This window comes from Salvelinus alpinus, chromosome 17, assembly GCF_045679555.1.
Source record: "Salvelinus alpinus chromosome 17, SLU_Salpinus.1, whole genome shotgun sequence".
NCBI classification, from domain to species: Eukaryota; Metazoa; Chordata; class Actinopteri; order Salmoniformes; family Salmonidae; genus Salvelinus; species Salvelinus alpinus.
In genome coordinates, this window is record NC_092102.1 from 31,631,271 (window position 1) to 31,652,102 (window position 20,832).

Below are 20,832 nucleotides of genomic sequence, written 5' to 3' on the forward strand. Positions count from 1 at the left end.
TTTATTGACCGAGTCACTGATGCTTCCTGCTTTAGTTTTTGCTTGTAAGCAGGAATCAGGAGGATATAATTATGGTCAGATTTGCCACATGGAGGGTGAGGGAGAGCGTTGTATATGTCTCTGTGTGTGGAGGAAAGGTGGTCTAGAGGTTTTTTTCATCTGGTTGCACATTTAACATGCTGGTAGAAATGAGGTAAAACAGATTTAAGTTTCCCTGCATTAAAGTCCACGGCCACAAGGACTTATACATCTCATTGAGTGCAGACTTAGTGCCAGCATAGGTTTGCGGTGGTAAATAAACAGCTATAAAAAAATATAGATGAAAACTCTCTTGGTAAATAGTGTGGTCTGCAGGTTATCATGAGGTACTCTTCCTCAGGCGAGAGAAACCTTGAGACTTCCTTAATATTAGATTTCGTGCACCAGCTGTTGTTTACAAATATACACCCCTTGTCTTACCGGAGGTAGCTATTCTATCTTGCCGATACAGCGTAAATCCCGACCAGCTGTATTTTATCCATGTCGTCATTCAGCCACGACTCTGTGAAACATAAGATATTATAGTTTTTCATTTCCCATTGGTAGGTTATTTGTGATCGTAGCTTGTCTATTTTGTTATCCAATGATTGTACGTTGGCTAACAGGACTGATGGTAGAGGCAGTAAACCCACCATGGCTACTCCTGCCTCCAGTAGTTGATCTAGAAGTGTTGGAGAGACTACGGAAAGATAGGGAGGGTGTTGATCCATCTGATTTTTTTAATAGACGTTTGGATACTGTGTATCAGGATTTTGTGGCCATTTACACAGATAATTAAGAAGATTCAAGGACATGACGTACTGGGTAAGCATTTGTAGTGCAGGAATGTGGGGTGGCAGTCAGGAAACATATTACAAATCATCTGGCTGTATATACAGCGGAGCTGATGGCCACACTGTTGGCCTTGCAGTGGGCGGAGAAAGTCAAGCCAAACAGAGTAGTTATTTGCTCTGATTGATGTGCAGTGTTGATGAGTCTGCAGTCCTTTAGCTCATGTAGCAGACAAAACCTGCTTTATTATGTACTACAAACCCATGGCAGGATAAGACAGATGGGTATACAGATAAGAGTTACTTGGGACCCAGCCCATGTGGGAGTGGAGGGGAACGAGGCAGTTGAAGTACTGGCTAAACAAGCACTTAGTCATGTGGATGTTGATGTTGTAGTTTCAATGAGCAAGGCAGAGGCAATAATCCTAATATGAACAGTGAGTGTGCAGAGATGGCAAGAGCTGTGGAATAGCGATACCAATGTCAGGCATTTATTTCAAGTACAGAAGAAAGTCGGGGAGGACAGTAGGAAGGGACAGAAGAAAGGAGACTATTTTTTACAAGAATTAAGGGTGAGACACAGCCGGTTGAATAAGACTTTAAATGTGATAGGAAAGCATCCAACAGGAAAGTGTGATTATTGCCAGAAAACAGAGATAGTGGAGCATGTATTGATACAGTACGGGCAGCATGAGAGGGAAAGAGAGAGGTTGAGAACAAAATATTTGAGTCTGTATTTAGATATATATTTTAAAGAAATGGGGCTGGCAGGTAGGATTTAGTTTCTCCCTCCAGTGCAGTAGGTGACGGCAATGAACCATAATGTTGGATGCCAACCGCTGATAAATCCCACCGAAGAAGAAGAAGAAGGAAATTCCGGTCAACTTTCAGAGTTTCGCGCGCGCTCGAATGTCAGACAAAGAACTGCGGGTACATTCAGCTATCAACATTTTCGATTAAATCAATACATTTGCATAACTTCAGAAATGACAACTGCTGATTACGACCAGGCCTCTCTACCGGACTTATTGCCTCTGTACTACCGCCGACTTTTCCCTTTCTCTCAATACCACCGGTGGCTGAACTATGGAGGAGGTGAGTACAGCAAGTTAGCTACTGTTAGCCTCTACGCTTCCGAGGGGAAGTTCTCTCTCCCCACTCAAACAGTTATTTTATTCAGAATGTTCAATAAACTCTACCGGTTGGTTGTCAGCTAACGTTATGTTGTTAGAAATTTGAGATCAACATCAACAGCAAAGTTTTATTTATTTTTATTTTTAACGGCAGTACCAGCAAAGACAGTATAGTATGAAGATAGGCTAACACTCTAGTGTAGGTAGCAGAATCCCTGGAATAACTATTTTAATGGACGTCGAGAGAAGTGGGAGGATCAGGCGTAACATGGTTTCTCCACAGGTAGAATACGCGGTCCAAACACTTAAAAGACACACCCTATCCCCTCAGCCCCAAATGAAATGGGCACTTCTGATGACGTTTCATGACGTCTGAAGAATATACACTTGCAGGGCAAGGGAGGAAGGAATCATTTTTAAATGGACCCTTGGCCTAAAATTCATAATTTGTTCATCCCGCGATGATTGTGTTTTCAGCCACCGTAAACTTGTGGGTGCTTTATATGCGCTGCAGTCAATTATGTGTGCATGTCTACGTATATTAAATATTATTATTATTATAATTATAAATATAATTATTAATATATGCCTACAGTATGATAGCTAGCAAATTAATTAGCTAACTAACGTTAGCCTGCCAAGCTGGAACTTCTGAAGGAAAATGTTTTATTTCTACAATGTCCAAAAGATACCCAAACAAAAATATTTACTTTGTACTTCGCGAATTGAATTATGGGGAGTTTCAGAGCCTGAGTGAACATAATTGTTCACTCGCAAAGCCGACTAAAAAAGAGGGCTGAGGTGCTTACGTTGCAAACTTCCCTTGCTTGGACCACCCTCCAAGATGGTGACGGGGATTCCGCCAAGGGCATAAGGCGAGGGTAAGTGGACGAGGGTGTGTCTCTTAAGTGTTTGGACTGCAGCCAGCAGTGGGAGTAGATGGATTTTGTTCCCAAAACTATAATCTGTTATGAAAGGGAAAGGGGGATACCTAGTCAGTTGTACAACTGAATGCATTCAACTGAAATGTGTCTACCGCATTTAACCCAACCCCTCAATCAGAGAGGTGTGGGGGGGCTGCCATAATCCATATAAATTTAGGAAATGTATAAAAAAATACTAAATTGATATCACATATACATAAGTATTCAGACCCTTTACTCAGTACTTTGTTTAAGAACCTTTGGCATCTATTACAGCCTCGAGTATAATTGTGTATGACGCTACAAGCTTGGCACACCTGTATTTGGGGAGTCTCTCCCATTCTTCTCTGCAGACCCTCTCAAGCTCTGTTAGGTTGGATGGGGAGCGTTGCTGCACAGCTATTTTCAGGTCTCTCCAGAGATGTTGGATCGGGTTCAAGTCTGGGCTCTGGCTGGGCCACTCAAGGACACTCAGAGACTTGTCCCGAAGCCACTCCTAAGTTGTCCTGGCTGTGTGCTTAGGGTCATTGTCCTGTTGGAAGGTGAACCTTCGCCCCCAGTCTGGGGTCCTGAGCGCTCTGGAGGAGGTTTTCATCCAGGATCTCTCTGTACTTTGCTCTGTTCATCTTTCCCTCGATCCTGATTAGTCACCCAGTCTCTGCCACTGGAAACATCCCCACAGCATGCTGCCACCACCATGCTTCACCATAGGGATGGTGCCAGGTTTCCTCCAGATGTGACGTTTGGCATTCGGGTTTCATCAGACCAGAGAATCTTGTTTCTCATGGTGCATTTTGGCAAACTCCAAGCGGGCTGCCGTGCCTGTTACTGAGGAGTTGCTTCTGTCTGGCCACTCTACCATAAATGCCTGATTTGGTGGAGTGCAACAGAGATGGTTGTCCTTCTGGAAGATTCTCGCATCTCCACAGAGGAACTCTGGAGCTCTGTCAGAGTGACCATCGGGTTCTTGGTCACCTCCCTGACCAAGGCCCGTCTCCTCTGATTTCTCTGTTTGGCCAGGCGGCCAGCTCAAGGAAGAGTCTTGTGGTTCCAAACTTCTTCCATTTAAGAATGATGCAGGCTACGGTGTTCTTGGGGATCGTCAATGCTGCAGACATTTTTTAGTACTCTCCCCAGATCTGTACCTCGACACAGTCCTGTTTCGGGGCTCTACTGACAATTCCTTCGACGTCATGGCTTGTTTTTTTGCTCTGACATGCCGCATAACTGTGGGACCTGAAATTGACCGCTCTGTGCCTTTCCAAATCATGTCTATTCAATTTAATAAAAATAAATGTCCTCTTACTGTCAACTGCGTTTATTTTCGGCAAACTTAATATGTGTAAATATTTGTATGAACATAACAAAATTCAACAACTCTTACGTAAACTGAAGAAGTTCCACAGACATGTAACTAATAGAAATGGAATAACGTGTCCCTGAATAAAGGGGGGATCAAAATCAAAAGTAACAGTCAGTATCTGGTGTGGCCACCAGCTGCATTAAGTTCTGCAGTCCATCTCCTCCTCATGGACTGCACCAGATTTGCCAGTTCTTGCTTTGAGATGTTACCCCACTTTTCCACCAAGGCACCTGCAAGTTCCCTGACATTTCTGGGGGGAACGGCCCTAGCCCTCACCCTCCGATCCAACAGGTCAAAGACGTGCTCAATGGGATTGATATCCGGGCTCTTTGCTGGCCATGGCAGAACACTGACATTCCTGTCTTGCAGGAAATCACACACATAACGACCAGTATGGCTGGTGGCATTGTCATGCAGGAGGGTCATGTCAGGATGAGCCTGCAGGAAGGGTACCACATGAGGGAGGAGGATGTCTTGCCTGTAACGCACAGCGTTGAGATTGCCTGCAATCAGTCCGGTGTGTCACAGTCTGGGGCGGTGACACACCGCCCCAGACCATGACGGACCCTCCACCTCCAAATCGATCCCCCTCCAGAGTACAGGCCTCGGTGTAATGCTCATTCCTTTGACGATAACCACGAATCCGACCATCACCCCTGGTGAGACAAAACCTCGACTCGTCAGTTTAGAGCACTTTTTGACAGTCCTGTCCAGCGACGGTGGGTTTGTGCCCATAGGCGACGTTGTTGCTGGTGAGGACCTGCCTTACAACAAGCCTATAAGCCCTCAGTCCAGCGTCTCTCAGCCTATTGCGGACAGTCTTGAGCACTGATGGAGGGATTGTGCGTTCCTGGTGTAACTCGGGAAGTTGTTGTTGCCATCCTTTACCTGTCCCGCAGATGTGATGTTTGGATGTACCGATCCTGTGCAGGTGTTGTGACACGTGGTCTGCCACTACAAGGACGATCATCTGTCCGTCCTGTCTCCCTGTAGTGCTGTCTTAGGCGTCTCTGCAGCATGCCTAAGGCATGTTCACGCAGATGAGCAGGGACCCAGGGCATCTTTCTTTTGGTGTTCAGAGTCAGTAGAAAGGCCTCTTTAGTGTCCTAAGTTTTCATAACTGTGACCTTAATTGCCTTCCGTCTGTAAGCTGTTTGTGTCTTAACGACCGTTTCACAGGTGCGTGTTCATTAATTGTTTATGGTTCATTGAACAAGCATGGGAAACAGTGTTTGAACCCTTTACAATGAAGAATCTGTGAAGTTATTTGGATTTTTACAAATTATCTTTGAAAAACAGGGTCCTGAAAAGGGGGCGTTTCTTTTTTTGCTGAGTTTATATGTGTGTGTACACATTTGCAAAAATGTTTTTGCTCTGTCATTATGTGGTATCGTGTGTAGATTGATGAGAAAATCATTTTATCAATTTTAGAATAATGCTGTAATGTAACAATGTTGAAAAATTCCAGGGGTCTGAATACTTTCCGAATGCACTGTATACCGGCAGGTAGCTTAGTGGTTAGAGCGTTGGACTTGTAACCGAAAGGTTGCAAGGTCGGATCCCTGAGCTGACAAGGTAAAAATCTGTCGTTCTGTCCCTGAACAAGGCAGTTAACCCACTGTTCCTAGGCCATCATTGAAAATTAGAATTAGTTCTTAACTGACTTGCTAAAGGTAAAAAATAAGTTATATAAATCATGATTTGCTGTGCTATATATGTTAAGGACATATCTGGTGCAAAGCGTCACTTCTCAATTTTTTGATTGTCCCTGCCAAGTAAACGTAATATCTCCTATTCAGTTAAGCTAACCAATCTTGAACCACAGATTTTACATGGAGTACAACTAATGATGGATGGAGTCAAAATCACACATCAATATTTAGTCTGATCTGATGGTGTGGTAATGTGGTGTATAACCAGTAGTCCGAAAGCTTTCTTACAGTTGAAAATAATCATGTTTTATTCCCTATTCTTCAAAATTCGAAACTTTTTGGTGAAAGGTGAAGTGGTACAATAATCCAAATCAAAACACTATTTGTAATTAGGTCTTGAATATCACATATATGTGACATCTTCCTCTCGCTGGGGAAGCTGAAAGCCACCTCTACCAAATCCTACTTCTGACACTTGAATAAATGTTTACACAGACTGGGGGGGAAAAAATATTTTTTTTTGGAAGGATTTAATCATTTGCATTTATGTCTACTTAAGGTAAAATGTTTGTTTCTGTCTCCATATGATATTGTAAATATATCCCAATGCAAAAAATATCTACATTTTAAATGGTATTAATATTAATTTGCATATTTCTGTTAATTGCCATGTATTCCTGTTAATTCCCACAAAGTTTCCACCTCTGAATATTCCCCAAAATGTGCAACCATAGTGCCCACACACCCGCGTAGTCTCTTGGTTTGTATCTAGAGGGCTGGTAGAAGGAGCAGTGATGGAACTTGCACTTCGTGCACCGGGGTAAATCTGTAAGGCCATCAGCGTCTTTTCTCACAGTGGTATGCTGTCAAACACAAACATTAGTGATGAATACATGAGTAAATTAGCTAGCTAGATGAGTTGATAACCAGGGGTGAACATAGAACAAGGACCAACAAGGTTAACCCTAACGACGTCGTTGTTAATGATGAAAAATTAATTAATACGTTAGCTAAGACTTAGCTGCTAACGTTAGCTAGCTAGCTTTAATCAAATCAAATCAAATCATCAAATTAACAGGCTAACGTTAGGTTAGCTGTCTTGATATATAGTTAAAACTTCTTATGGCTGCATCCCGCTACCGGGATCGATATGACAGCAGCCAGTGAACGTGCAGGGCTCCATTTTCAAAACATCAAAAATCTCATAATTAAAATTCCTCAAACATACATGTATCTCATACCATTTTAAAGCTATTCTTGTTGTTAATCCCACCACAGTGTCCGATTTCAAATATGCTTTACAGCAAAAGCACCACAAATGATTATGTTAGGTCACCACATATAGCCACAGAAAAACACAGCCATTTTTTTTTTCGGTGAAAGGGAGGAGTTTCAAAAAGCACAAATATAAATAAAATGAATCACTAACCTTTGATGATCTTCATCAGATGACACAAATAGGACTTCATGTTACACAATACATGTATGTTTTGTTTGATAAAGTTCATATTTATCAAAATATGAGTGTACATTGGCGCGTTACATTCACTAGTTCCAAAAACATCCAGTGATTTTGCATAGCCACATCATTCAACAGAAATACTCATCATAAATGTAGATGATAATACAAGTTATACACATGGAATTATAGATATACCTCTCCTTAATGCAACCGCTGTGTCTGATTTCAAAAAACTTTACGGAATAAGCCAGCCATGCAATAATCTGAGACGGCGCTCAGAAAAATTAGTCACAATTAGCCGCCATGTGGGACGTCAACTAAAACAGGGAATTACATGATAAATATTCCCTTACCTTTTGATAATCTACATCAGAAAGCACTCCAGGAATCCCAGGTCCACAATAAATGTTTGTTTTGTTCGTTAATGTCCGTTATTTATGTTCAAATACCTTCTTTTGTTAGCGCGTTTGGTGTACATATCCAAACGCTCATTCTGGTCAGCGTTACATCGGACAAAAACTTCAAAGTTATATTACAGGTCGAAGAAACATTTCAAACTAAGTACAGAATCAATCATTAGGATGTTTTTAACATATAGCTTCAATAAGTACCACGCAAGTGGGTACCATGAGGAATAAGCGTGATCAGAAAATGGCTGACTGCCAGACACCTGAAAGATTCTGCTATCATTCACTCCCACAACACCATAGAAGTCTCATTATAATTTCTATTGATGGTTGACATCTAGTGGAACCCCTAGGCAGTGCAACATCATTAATATCTCAAGGGGATTTCATTGGGGACTCTGGTGAATACATACAAAGCTCAGATTTCTCACTTCCTGTTTTGATTTCTCCTCAGGATTTTGCTTGCCATATGAGTTTTGTTATACTCACAGACATCATTCAAACAGTTTTAGAAACTTTAGAGTGTTTTCTATCCAATACTAATAATAATATGCATATATTAGCAACTGAGACTGAGGAGCAGGCCGTTTACTTTGGGCAACTTATTCATCCAAGCTACTCAATACTGCCCCCCAGCCATAAGACGTTAAGGTCACTTAAACACGTTTGTTACACATCATTAAAAACGTAGTAGTGAGCAACATCTATGAAGAACGTAGATACTGGTAGCTAACTAACGTTATACCAAATACAGAGCTCTAAGTGAATAGCAAAATGTTACGTTAGCTGAAATACCTGCCGCCATCTCTGCTGAAAAACACGCACTGAAAGTTTGAAACACAATGGTCAAGCAGCCCCCAAAACGATCTTGAGTGGCAACAAGTCAGCCCAATTGGCACAGCTCTTGATCCTCCCATTTTTTAAAAACCCATTGCTTCCCGTCCTCTTTACTTCTCTCAACACGCCCATTTATAAGAGTCACTCCAGCAATGCAGCTACCTATGACTCCTAAAATTCCTTCTCCAATAGAAATTCACGATGTCATGGCGACTTTGACTAGATAAGCTCATGCGTAGAAACAAGTAATCGTGTCTAAACTGAACTGCGCATGTGCAGGCCGTCAAATCAAAGGCACTCCTTCGATATAAAGACAAGTTGTTTTTGACCAAAATAAAAACGTGTCACTTTCACGAGGTTGGAGTAATAAAATGTTCAACTACTTAAAACATTGTCTCGAATCTAGTTTGTGCCTTTAGAGTTCTAGAAAATTAACAACTAAGGAATAATTTCACTTCTCTCATTGACTTCTCAAACTGGTCTGTTTAGCAAGTGTTCCCAGAAGTCTTGCGATGATGCACCTCTGTGTTTAGAAACTCTGTGGTACCAGTTTTTTAAAAGTTGGTCAAACAATGGGCGGATTCAATTATCCTGAGCCGTGGGGCACCGGGCTACGGCCCGTGATGTGAACGGACAAAAGCAGTGAGGGAAGACGGCCCTTCTCAAGTTTAACAGTAATCTGTGCCGCTCGGTCATGCTGTCAACAAGGCAGCATTGTGCATCGTCCAGAAACACCTCTTTTTCATAAAATGCATGTTTGAATTAGAGGTCGACCGATTATGATTTTTCAATGCTGATACCGATTATTGGAGGACCAAAAAATATCGGCCGATTTTATTTTTATTTAAAAATATATATAAATAGTAATAATAACTTAAAAAATAATTATAATTGTTTAAAAATGTATTTGTAATAATGACAATTACAACAATACTGAATGAACTTATTTTAACTTAATACATCAATAAAATCAATTTAGCATCAAATAAATAATGAAACTTGGTTCAATTTGGTTTAAATAATGCAAAAACAAAGTGTTGGAGAAGAAAGTAAAAGTGCAATATGTGCCATGTAAGAAAGCTAACGTTTAAGTTCCTTGCTCAGAACATGAGAACATATGAAAGCTGGTGGTTCCTTTTAACGTGAGTCTTCAATATTCCCAGGTAAGAAGTTTTAGGTTGTAGTAGGAATTATAGGATTAATAGGACCTATAGCAATTATAGGACTATTTCTCTCTATACCATTTGTATTTCATATAACTTTGATTATTGGATGTTCTTATAGGCACTATAGTATTGACAGTGTAACAGTATAGCTTCCGTACCTCTCCTCGCCCCTACCTGGGCTCGAACCAGGGACACATCGACAACAGCCACACTCGAAGCATCGTTACCCATCGCTCCACAAATGCTGCGGCCCTTGCGGAGCAAGAGGAACAACTACTTCAAGGTCTCAGAGCGAGTGATGTCACCGATTGAAACGCTATTAGCGCGCACCCCGCTAACTAGCTAGCCATTTCACATCGGTTACACCAGCCTAATCTCGGGAGTTGATAGGCTTGAAGTCATAAACAGCTCAATGCTTAAAGCATTGTGAAGAGCTGCTGGCAAATGCACGAAAGTGCTGTTTGAATGAATGCTTACGAGCCTGCTGCTGCCTACCACTGCTCAGTCAGACTGCTCTATCAAATCATAAGACTTAACCTCTCTTGGGTACGTGAGACGTTAGCGTCCCACCTCTTCAACAGCCAGTGAAACTGCTGGGCGCCAAATTCAAATACAGAAATAGTCATTATAATTCAGAAAACAAAACATATTTTAGATAGGTTTAAGATTAACTTCTTGTGAATCCAACCACGGTGTCAGATTTTAAAAATGCTTTACTGCGAAAGCATACCTTACGATTATTTGAGAACATAGCCCAGCAGACAAATCATTACAAACAGTAACCAGCCAAGTAGAAGAGTTACACAAGTCAGAAATAGAGATAAAATTAATCCCTTATCTTTGATGATCTTCATATGGTTGCACTCAGCAGACATTAATTTACTCAATAAATGTTCCTTTTGTTCGATAAAGTCTCTTTATATCTAAAAACCTCTGTTTTGTTCGCGTGTTTTCTTCAGTAATCCACAGGCTCAAACGCAGTCAAAACAGGCAGACAAAAAATCCAAATTGTATCTGTAAAGTTTATAGAAACATGTCAAACAATGTTTATATTCAATCCTCAGGTTGTTTTTAGCCTAAATAATCGATAATATTTCAACCGGACAATAACAATATATTGAGGTAAACAATATATTGAGGTAAACATCAATATAAAAGGTAAACAAGAAAGGCACTCTCTCGGTCGCGCGCATGAAAAAGCTCTGTGACACTTTAGGGTCCACTCATTCAGACTGCTCTTACTTCCTCATTTTTCAGAATACAAGCCTGAAACAATTTCTAAAGACTGTTGACATCTAGTGGAAGGCATAGGAACTGCAATTTGAGTCCTAAGTCAATGGATACTGTAATGACATTGATTTTTCTCAGGTTTTCGCCTGCCAAATCAGTTCTGTTTTACTCTCAGACACTATTTCAACAGTTTTGGATACTTTAGAGTGTGTTCTATCCAAATCTACCATATCATATGCATATCATATCTTCTGGGCCCGAGAAGCAGGCAGTTTAATTTGGGCATGCTTTTCATCCAAAATTCTGAATGCTGCCCCATACCCTAGAGAAGTTAATTATAACATAATAACACACAAATACGAGCCTTAGGTCATTAATATGTTAAAATCTGGAAACTATCATTTCGAAAACAAAACGTTTATTCTTTCAGTGAAATATGGAAACGTTCTGTATTTTATCTAACGGGTGGCATCCCTAAGTCTAAATATTGCTGTTACATTGCACAACCTTCAATTTTATGTCATAATTATGTACAATTCTGGCAAATTTAATTACAGTCTTTGTTAGGAAGAAATAATCTTCACAGTTCGCAACGAGCCAGGCGGCCCAAACTGCTGCATATACCCTGACTCTGCGTGCACGGAACGCAAGAGAAGTGACACAATTTCCCTAATTATAAGAAATTCATGTTAGCAGGCAATATTAACTAAATATGCAGGTTTAAAAAATATATACTTGTGTATTGATTTTAAAGAAAGGCATTGATGTTTATGGTTAGGTACACATTGGTGCAACGACAGTGCTTTTTTCGCGAATGCGCTTGTTAAATCATCACCCGTTTGGCGAAGTAGGCTTTGTTTCGATGAGAAATTAACAGGCACCGCATCGATTATATGCAACGCAGGACAAGCTAGATAAACTAGTAATATCATCAACCATGTGTAGTTAACAAGTGATTATGTTAAGATAGATTTTTTTTAAATTTTTATAAGTTTAATGCTAGGTAAAAACTTACCTTGGCTTCTTAACAGGTAGTCAGGCTGCCACGCAGTCTCCTCGTGGAGTGCAATGTAATCAGCCACAATCGGTGTCCAAAAATGCAGATTACCGATTGTTATGAAAACTTGAAATCAGCCATAATTAATCGGCCATTCCGATTATTCGGTCGACCTCTAGTTTGAATGTTAAAACTAATTTTCATTGGGAAGGCAGACAGTGTTTTTATCGAAAGCAATCCCTTTTGCATGTGAACACAGAATCTTACTCATTACTCCACATGCTTAATTACATCACTTTTGTTTTGAGCCGAGTTCACAGTTGGCTTTGAACCTTCCAAAACAAATGCAATCAACTTTCACCCGGTGCAAAACACGCCTACCTGGTCACCCGGGCCAGATTAATAGAATCTCCTCACTAGATTACTGGGGATATTTTGTCTAAAATTTCCAACAGCATAGGGCATGTAAGGATTTTAACAGCTTTACAGAAAATGTCATTGTGCCCCATGCCTCTGGCATTTTTTGATTGAAACAGTTTTGCCCCTCCAACAACACACTTGCTATCTAGTTCACAACCAGTCAAGTTTAATGATTGAGGACAACTTCTTTTGCAACCCCTCAGTGACAAAGAACTACTTCCAGAATCGAGAGTTCTCCTTCACGTTGAAGGATGACATCTACGTACGATATCAGTCGTTCAGCACACAGAACGAGCTGGAGAAGGAGATGCAGAAGATGAACCCGTACAAGATTGACATTGGAGCAGTCTACAGTCACAGGGTGGGGTTCCATTACTCACCGTCTGGATTTGACCACCACTTACTCACATACTCTTGCTTTCTTCTCCCTTTGTCTCTCTCTCTCTCACACACACACCTCTCTCTAGTCACTCAAGTGTCCATTCTATTTTTCTTCTGCCACCCTCAGCCCAATCAGCACAACACAGTCAAGTCTGGATCCTTCCTGGCTCTGGAGAAGGAGCTGGTGTTTGATATTGATATGACAGACTATGATGACGTCAGAAGCTGTTGCAGGTACTTGATCACATTAGCGAGAAAGTGTCTGTAGTTCAACCATCTTTACGATTGTAAAGTTGCGGAGTATGTTTGAATGTACAACAGATTATAATTTGGGGATGATAATTTTTGAAGTTTTGGGGATCTGGGACCATTCATCAGCTGTCTTGTCTTGCAGTGGTGCAGACATCTGCCCAAAGTGCTGGACTCTGATGACCATTGCCATCCGTATATTGGACCGGGCCCTTCGAGGTGAGTCAGAAAAACTGTTAATTTTCACAGGATTAAAAGGGAGCTCTTGTCTTGAACCTATCTTTCTATTGGTCATTTTACAAAATTGTCTGATGTTGATTATTTTTCATTGTTACCTGTGTTTGTTAACTTTTTTCTGGGGTGCTCCAGATGACTTTGGTTTCCGGCACTGCCTGTGGGTGTACTCTGGCAGGAGAGGAGTGCATTGCTGGGTGTGTGACGAGGCCGCCCGGAAGCTCTCTGTGGCGGCACGCTCCGCTGTGGCTGAGTACTTGAGTCTGGTCAAGGTAAGACCACTTCTCATGACATCATAACCCACTCTAGGCTAAAAGAAGTTTCCAAGAGGTTATACTCTTCTTGGCTATATTTTAATGGATTAGTAGACTCAATCACATGCAATATTTGATAGAGGTGATGCGGGAGCCTAACATTTCTCGACTTCTGTTCATTTGAGTCAAGAAGTTCTGAGTAAAGAAATGCTAACAATCATAAGATCAACATCATCAAAGTGATATCAACACTGGAGATTGTCACACAAAAATTCTGTTCTTCAGGGTGGAGATGAGACGGTGAGGAAAGTTGTGCTGTCAGACCCAATTCATCCATTCATCACGTAAGATCAAGTTTCAAAGCCATACTTGTATCCTTGTTAGCTGTTGTGGGTTCTAATAGTTGAGAAAAGGACCATTAGTTTAAGGTGTCTAACTGTTAAAGGGCAGAATCATGTTGAATTTTGACTGACCAGTTGACCTCTAACCCTTGTCTCCCCTCCAGGGAATCCCTGACTGTGGTGGAGCGCTACTTCTCCCAGTACGCTCTGCTGGGACAGGATATACTGGGTAGCAAAGAGGCTGTAGACAAAGTGCTGGCCCTTTTGCCTGAAGATATCCTTTTCCTCTGTGCCACTTTTCATTATGACACTACATGAAATTTGACATGCATACAGTACATACACTCAGTGGCCAGTTTATTAGGTACCCCACCCAGTTCACGAAATAGATCGCTCCTACAGACGATGAGTCACATGGCCATGGCTTGGTATATAAAGCTGGCAGACAGGCATCGAGGCATTGTTACTGTTCGGTTGAACGTTAGAATGGGCAAAACAAGTGACCTAAGCGACTTTGAGCGAGGTATGATCGTCAGTGCCAGGCGCCAGTTCCAGTGTCTCAGAAACGGCTGGCCTCCTGGGCTTTTCATGCATGTCAGTGTCTAGGCTTTGCCGAGAATGGTGCGGATGTCATGTCCTTATTTATTTTCCTGTTCCGACAGGTGCATGATAATGGCCCATTCTAAATAAAAACAAATTCTGCACATATTATTTAGTATATGTGAAGACAAGATTAATTTGAGAAAAGTCTAAATGGTGAGCATATTATCACTTGTGAAGGATGCACAGCGCATGCATTTTTCAGCAACTTTTTAAAATCAGTCTCATGCATCATGTTGCCTAGCCCATAGGCCTATATGTTTTGCTAAGGTTTATATCACAACTGACTTGACTATTTATATACTGAAAAAATATATAAACGCAACATACTACAATTTCAAAGATTTTGCTGAGTTACAGTTCATATAAGGAAATGAGTCCATTGAAATACTTTCATTAGGCCCTAATCTATCGATTTCACATGACTGAACAGGGGCACAGCCATGGGTGGATCTGGGAGGGCATAGGCCCCACCCACTTGGGAGCCAGGCCCAGCCAATCAAAATTTGTTTTTCCCCACAAAAGGACTTTATTACAGACATAAAAACTCCTCAGCACTCCCCCTCAGACGATCCCGGAGGTGAAGAAGCTGGATGTGGAGGTCCTGGGTTGGTGTGGTTACATGTGGTCTGCGGTTGTGAGTCCAGTTGGACGTACTGCCAAATTCTCTAAAACGGCTTATGGTAGAAAAATTAACATTACATCTCTGGCAACAGCTCTGGTGGACATTCCTGCAGTCAGCATGCAAATTGCACGCTCCCTCAACTTGAGACGTTGTGTGACAAAACCTCACATTTTAGTGGCCTTTTATTTTCCCCAGCACAAGGTCCACCTGTGTAATCATCATGCTGTTTAATCAGCTTTTTGATATGCCCACCTGTCAGGTGGATGGATTATCTTGGCAAAGGAGAAATGCTCAGTAACAGGGATGTAAATACGTTTGTGCACAAAATTAGAGAGAGAAAAGCTTTTTGTGCGTATGGAACATTTTTGGGCTTTTATTTCAACTCATGAAACATGGGACCAACACTTAACATGTTGAGTTTATATTTTTGTTCAGTATAAAACCAAATACTTTTTTACTTTTACTCAAGAAGTATTTTACTGGGTAACTTTCACTTTTACTTGAGTGATTTCCTATTAGGGTATCTTTACTTTTACTCAAGTATGACAATTGGGTACTTTTTCCACCACTGCCTACTGGCCCAAGACCCCTGGAACATGGTTGGAAAGCCCATAGCCTACAGAACCTAGTGAAACTAAACCCAGTCGTTGCGCAATCGAGTGTGAAAACAGTGTTTTTTCCCCAATTGTATTGTTCTTACCATAGCCTCAGAAAGTAAGGGCGCTGAGGGTGCTGCATCACCCCCTTAAAAAAAATTTGAATTTATATATATATACATACATACAGTTGAAGTCGGAAGTTTACATACACCATAGCCAAATACATTTAAACTCAGTTTTTCACAATTCCTGACATTTAATCCTAGTAAAAATTCCCTGTCTTAGGTCAGTTAGGATCACTACTTTTATTTTAAGAATTTGAAATGTCTGAATAATAGTAGAGTGATTTATTTCAGCTTTTATTTCTTTCATCACATTCCCAGTGGGTCAGAAGTTTACATACACTCAATTAGTATTTGGTAGCATTGCCTTTAAATTGTTTAACTTGGGTAAAACGTTTCAGTTAGCCTTCCACAAGCTCCCCAAAATAATTTGGGTGAATTTTGGCCCATTCCTCCTGACAGAGCTGGTGTAACTGAGTCAGGTTTGTAGGCCTCCTTGCTCGCACACGCTTTTTCTGTTTTGCCCAGAATTTTTTTATAGGATTGAGGTCAGGGCTTTGTGATGGCCACTCCAATACCTTGACTTTGTTGTCCTTAAGCCATTTTGTCACAACTTTGGAAGTATGCTTGGGGTCATTGTCCATCTGGAAGACCCATTTGTGACCAATTTTTTACTTCCTGACTGATGTCTTGAGATGTTGCTTCAATATATCCTCGTCATTTTCCCTCATGATGCCATCTACTTTGTGAAGTGCACCAGTCCCTCCTGCAGCAAAGCACCCCCACAACATGATGCTGCCACCCCCGTACTTCACGGTTGGGATGGTGTTTTTCGGCTTGCAAGCCTCCCCATTTTTCCTCCAAACTTAATGATGGTTATTATGGCCAAACAGTTCTATTTTTGTTTCATCAGACCAGAGGACATTTCTCCAAAAAGTACGATCTTTGTCCAAATGTGCAGTTGCAAACCGTAGTCTGTCTTTTTTAATGGCGGTTTTGGAGCAGTGGCTTCTTCCTTACTGAGCGGCCTTTCAGGTTATGTCGGTATAGGACTCGTTTTACTGTGGATATAGATACTTTTGTACCCGTTTCCTCCTGCATCTTCACAAGGTCCTTTGCTGTGGTTCTGGGATTGATTTGCACTTTTCGCACCAAAGTTCGTTCATCTCTAGGAGACAGAACGCGTCTCCTTCCTGAGCGGTATGACGGCTGTGTGTCAAGCAAAGAGGCACTGAGTTTGAAGGTAGGCCTTGAAATACCTAGAATACCTAGCCTATCAGAGGCTTCTAAAGCCATGACATAAATTTCTGGAATTTCCCAAGCTGTTTAAAGTCAGTCAACTTAGTGTATGTAAACTTCTGACCCACTGGAATTGTGATACAGTGAAATAATCTGTAACAATTGTTGGAAAAATTACTTGTCATGGACAAAGTAGATGTGCTAACCGACTTGCCAAAACTATAGCTTGTTAACAAGAAATGTGTGGAGTGATTGAAAAACGAGTTTTAATGACTCCAACCTAAGTGAATGTAATCTTCCGACTTCAACTGTGTGTGTGTGTGTGTATGTATATATATATATATATATATATATATACACACACACACACACACACACACACACACACACACACACACACACAGAGTTGAAGTCGGAAGATTACATTCACTTAGGTTGGAGTCATTAAAACTCGTTTTTCAATCACTCCACAAATTTTTTAAACTCAGTTTTTTACAATTCCTGACATTTAATCCACACTGTGTGTGTGTGTGTGTGTGTGTGTATATATATATATATATATACATACATACACACACACACACACACACACAGAGTGTGTGTGTGTGTAACATTTTTATTTATATATATATATATATATATATATATATATATATATATATATATATATATATATATATATATATAAATAAATAAAAATGTTTTTTTCCCAGAAGTAGTGCCCTGGGCCTTTACTAGTCCTGTATTTGCAATCCCCCCCCCTCTGAAATGGACTACATTTTCTTCATGTTTCTTTAGACCTGTCTAAAATAAATTATGTATTTACTGTGATGGTGTAGGCTATATTAAATTGATTTATTAGACTTTTAAAAATGTAGATGTTTTAAAGGTCCACATCAGTGGCTTGGAGGCTATGCGTTGAAGCCAGAGATTATAAACGTGTTTATTTTAATTAACGGTTACTGTAAGACTGGCAGTTATTTGAATGACAATCACCTACTGACAAAATGTCATGACCGCCACAGCCTTCGGTGCGACAAACAAAAAACATCCAGTCAGTGGCAGTCCTGTGGGCGAAAGCAGCTCGTTGATTTAGCTTCAAAGAGGGTGGCGATAATCGTGCAACTTAACAGGCGGGCCACAAACAGGCAAAGAATGGCACAGTACAACAGTGGTGTGCAGAATGGGATCTCGGAACGCGCAACTTGTCAATCCTTGTCAGATGGGCTGATGAAGCGGCTCTAGTGGGCACTCGATCACCAACACTGGACATTTGAGGAGTGGAAAAACATTGCCTGGTCCAACGAATCACGGTTCCTGTTGCGTCATGCTGATGGCAGTCAGGATTTGGCGTAAGCAGCCTGAGTCCATGGCCCCATCCTGCCTAGTGTCAACGGTACAGGCTGGTTGTGTAATGTTGTGGGGAATGTTTTCCTGGCACACGTTACCTTGTTACCAATTGAGCAATGTTTCCATGCCCCAAAGGATTCCAGATGTTCTGGGGGCAAAGGGGGGTCCAACCCGGTACTAGATGGGTATACCTAATAAACTGGCCAACCGTGTTCTGTATGTCGCAGTTTAGCAGGTTTTGTGATATATCATTACATGTTGAGGGAGAACATGCCTATCCTTAGCGGAAACTTCACATGTCAGAAAGAAGCTGCTGCAGTACTTCCAGACTGAAAAGAACCCTGAGACGCGCTGGGATACACTCAAAAGTATGGCCCAAGACAAACGCGTAGGTGGCCATGCTCACACAACACTGCAATAAAGACTGACAGTTTGAACACAGTACAACAATGTGGTGATGTCAATGGCAGCCAAGCATGCCCTTATGAAAATTACTTTATTCAACCAGACGACTGCCAAGAAGGGCCACTACTTTGAGATGGAGATTATGCTTCAGTACTGTTACCCTCGGCTGGATGTTAACGTCAGTAAAGGAGTCAACCACTTGCTGAAGAGCCCCTTCAGCGTCCATCCCAAAACAGGTGAGGAGAAACTCATGAAGTGCAAGACTAACACGTTGAACCATGACACATTTAACCCAAATGTTGCCTGTGAGAGAAATAGTCAAAGGATGCTTCTCATCCAACTGAGAGATAATCTTTGTATGTCAGCCCAACACGCAACACCTTTCCTCCCTACGTTCCTTCCCCACAGGGCGCATCTCTGTTCCTATTGACCTGAAAGAACTGGATTGCTTTGACCCCTTTGATGTGCCCACTATCAGGTAAGCCCACAGTCAGTTTGTCATAATAAGCACTTTGTAAAGAGCTTTTCAAAAATGGTATTCCCAGAGGGCTAAACAGGTTTGTGTTGCGTCCATAGTGTTCTCTGTTGGTTTTCTCACCGATCCTGTTATTGTATCTCCTTGTAGTCTGATCTGTGAGGAGCTGGATCAGCCCAAGAATGAAGAGGAGCAGGAGGACACCATGGAGATTGAGAATAAAAAAGAAGCAGGAGAGCGGAGGAAGATGAGAGGTATTCAAAGAGACCAGTGCAATTCATTACTAAGGGAGCCAAGGGATCTGATATGCATTTGTTCATTGCACGTTGATTTGACTAACAAAAGCTTATTGGTTTCAGACTACAAACGAACAAGCTTGGCGAAGTATGTGAAACTGTTTGATCAATTCTTGGAGGGGATGGCTCACTCAAGGAAAGGGGAGCTTCTTAAAAACAGTGGTGAGTGTAATTTAAGTCCTTAGTGGAAGATTACAATTGTTAGCATGAAAATTCCACTTAAAGATTTGATGATCATGGCCTTATTTCTCAATTTCTTTTCAGATCTTCAAAAGGACTTCTAACCCTGTGCGGTGTCCAACAATAGTTGTCTAATCTTAAACAAGCATGTCATATTAGTTGTTAATCTGACATTTAAAAGATGAACATACATTACATATGCACTGTAAGCAGATGGTTTCAGTCTGAGAATTGTCATGCAAATGTATTACTCTATGAATGATTGAAAATCACAGTTTTGCAAACTTTTATATGGCTTATTGTTTTCTCATTAAATTGACTTTGTCCTACAGTTTGTCAACCTATTTTGTGTCTTAGTATTGCTGTGGTGGAGACCAACTAGATCTAGTCAGTTCCATCATGGCACGTGCCTTGCCTAATAAATCAGACTGATACCAATTCAGTCTGAAACAAAGCACTGCAAAAACTTGGAAAGTTTCCACACAAGCCAGAATGTATAATACAATGATATTTGAATTTACTCTACCAGTTGTTTGTGAGGTTGGGCCTTCAGTGGGTTGAAATCTGAGACAAAGTATCCTACAGGAAATTATTATTTTTAGAGTGCCGGTACTGTCGTTGATATTTCTGGCACATGAGCCAAATCATGTAAAAACCTGCAAGACTTCGGTTAGTATGCGTGCATCGTGTGCATGTACAACCATCTTGTGCACGTGCCTTAGGCCTCAAGCAAACAAATATTGATTGCCACACACAGAGACTTGTGTTTTGATGTCTGTTTATTGCCTGTGGATATTTTGTCTCAAATTTCTACCCACTGGAGGACCAACCCCACAGACAATCGGCAGAGTAAGATCAAATATAATTTTATTCAACATTCTTGACAGACAACAGGACATTTAACTTTTTTAAATGTAATTGTGCGTGGCTATGCTGTAAAGTTACTCAGCATCGCCACAGCGGGACGATTCTGTGCCATGAGAGTCGAGGACAAGGTCAGAAGCATTTCCCCCCTAGCATATATACTCCAGCGATATTATGCAGTTCATTTAACTGTCAGAATGAAACTTTTGATAGGCCTATGTACCAGTGTACATAGGCCTATCAATAACTAAAATCATTAATACCCTCCAAATCAAATTT

General features: G+C 41.1%; 1 protein-coding gene across 1 annotated transcript; it reads left to right on the forward strand.

Moving 5' to 3' along the window:
* Positions 1-1,671: 1,671 nt before the first annotated feature.
* On the forward strand, positions 1,672-20,020 carry prim1 (DNA primase subunit 1). Its single transcript, XM_071348590.1, has 13 exons — positions 1,672-1,904; positions 12,603-12,760; positions 12,908-13,014; positions 13,175-13,248; positions 13,399-13,535; positions 13,803-13,861; positions 14,023-14,132; positions 18,630-18,721; positions 18,842-18,974; positions 19,147-19,216; positions 19,364-19,467; positions 19,573-19,671; positions 19,774-20,020. The coding sequence occupies exons 1-13, from the start codon at positions 1,796-1,798 to the stop codon at positions 19,791-19,793; spliced, it is 1,272 nt and encodes a 423-aa protein (XP_071204691.1). The 5' UTR covers positions 1,672-1,795; the 3' UTR covers positions 19,794-20,020.
* The last annotated feature ends 812 nt before the right edge of the window (positions 20,021-20,832 follow it).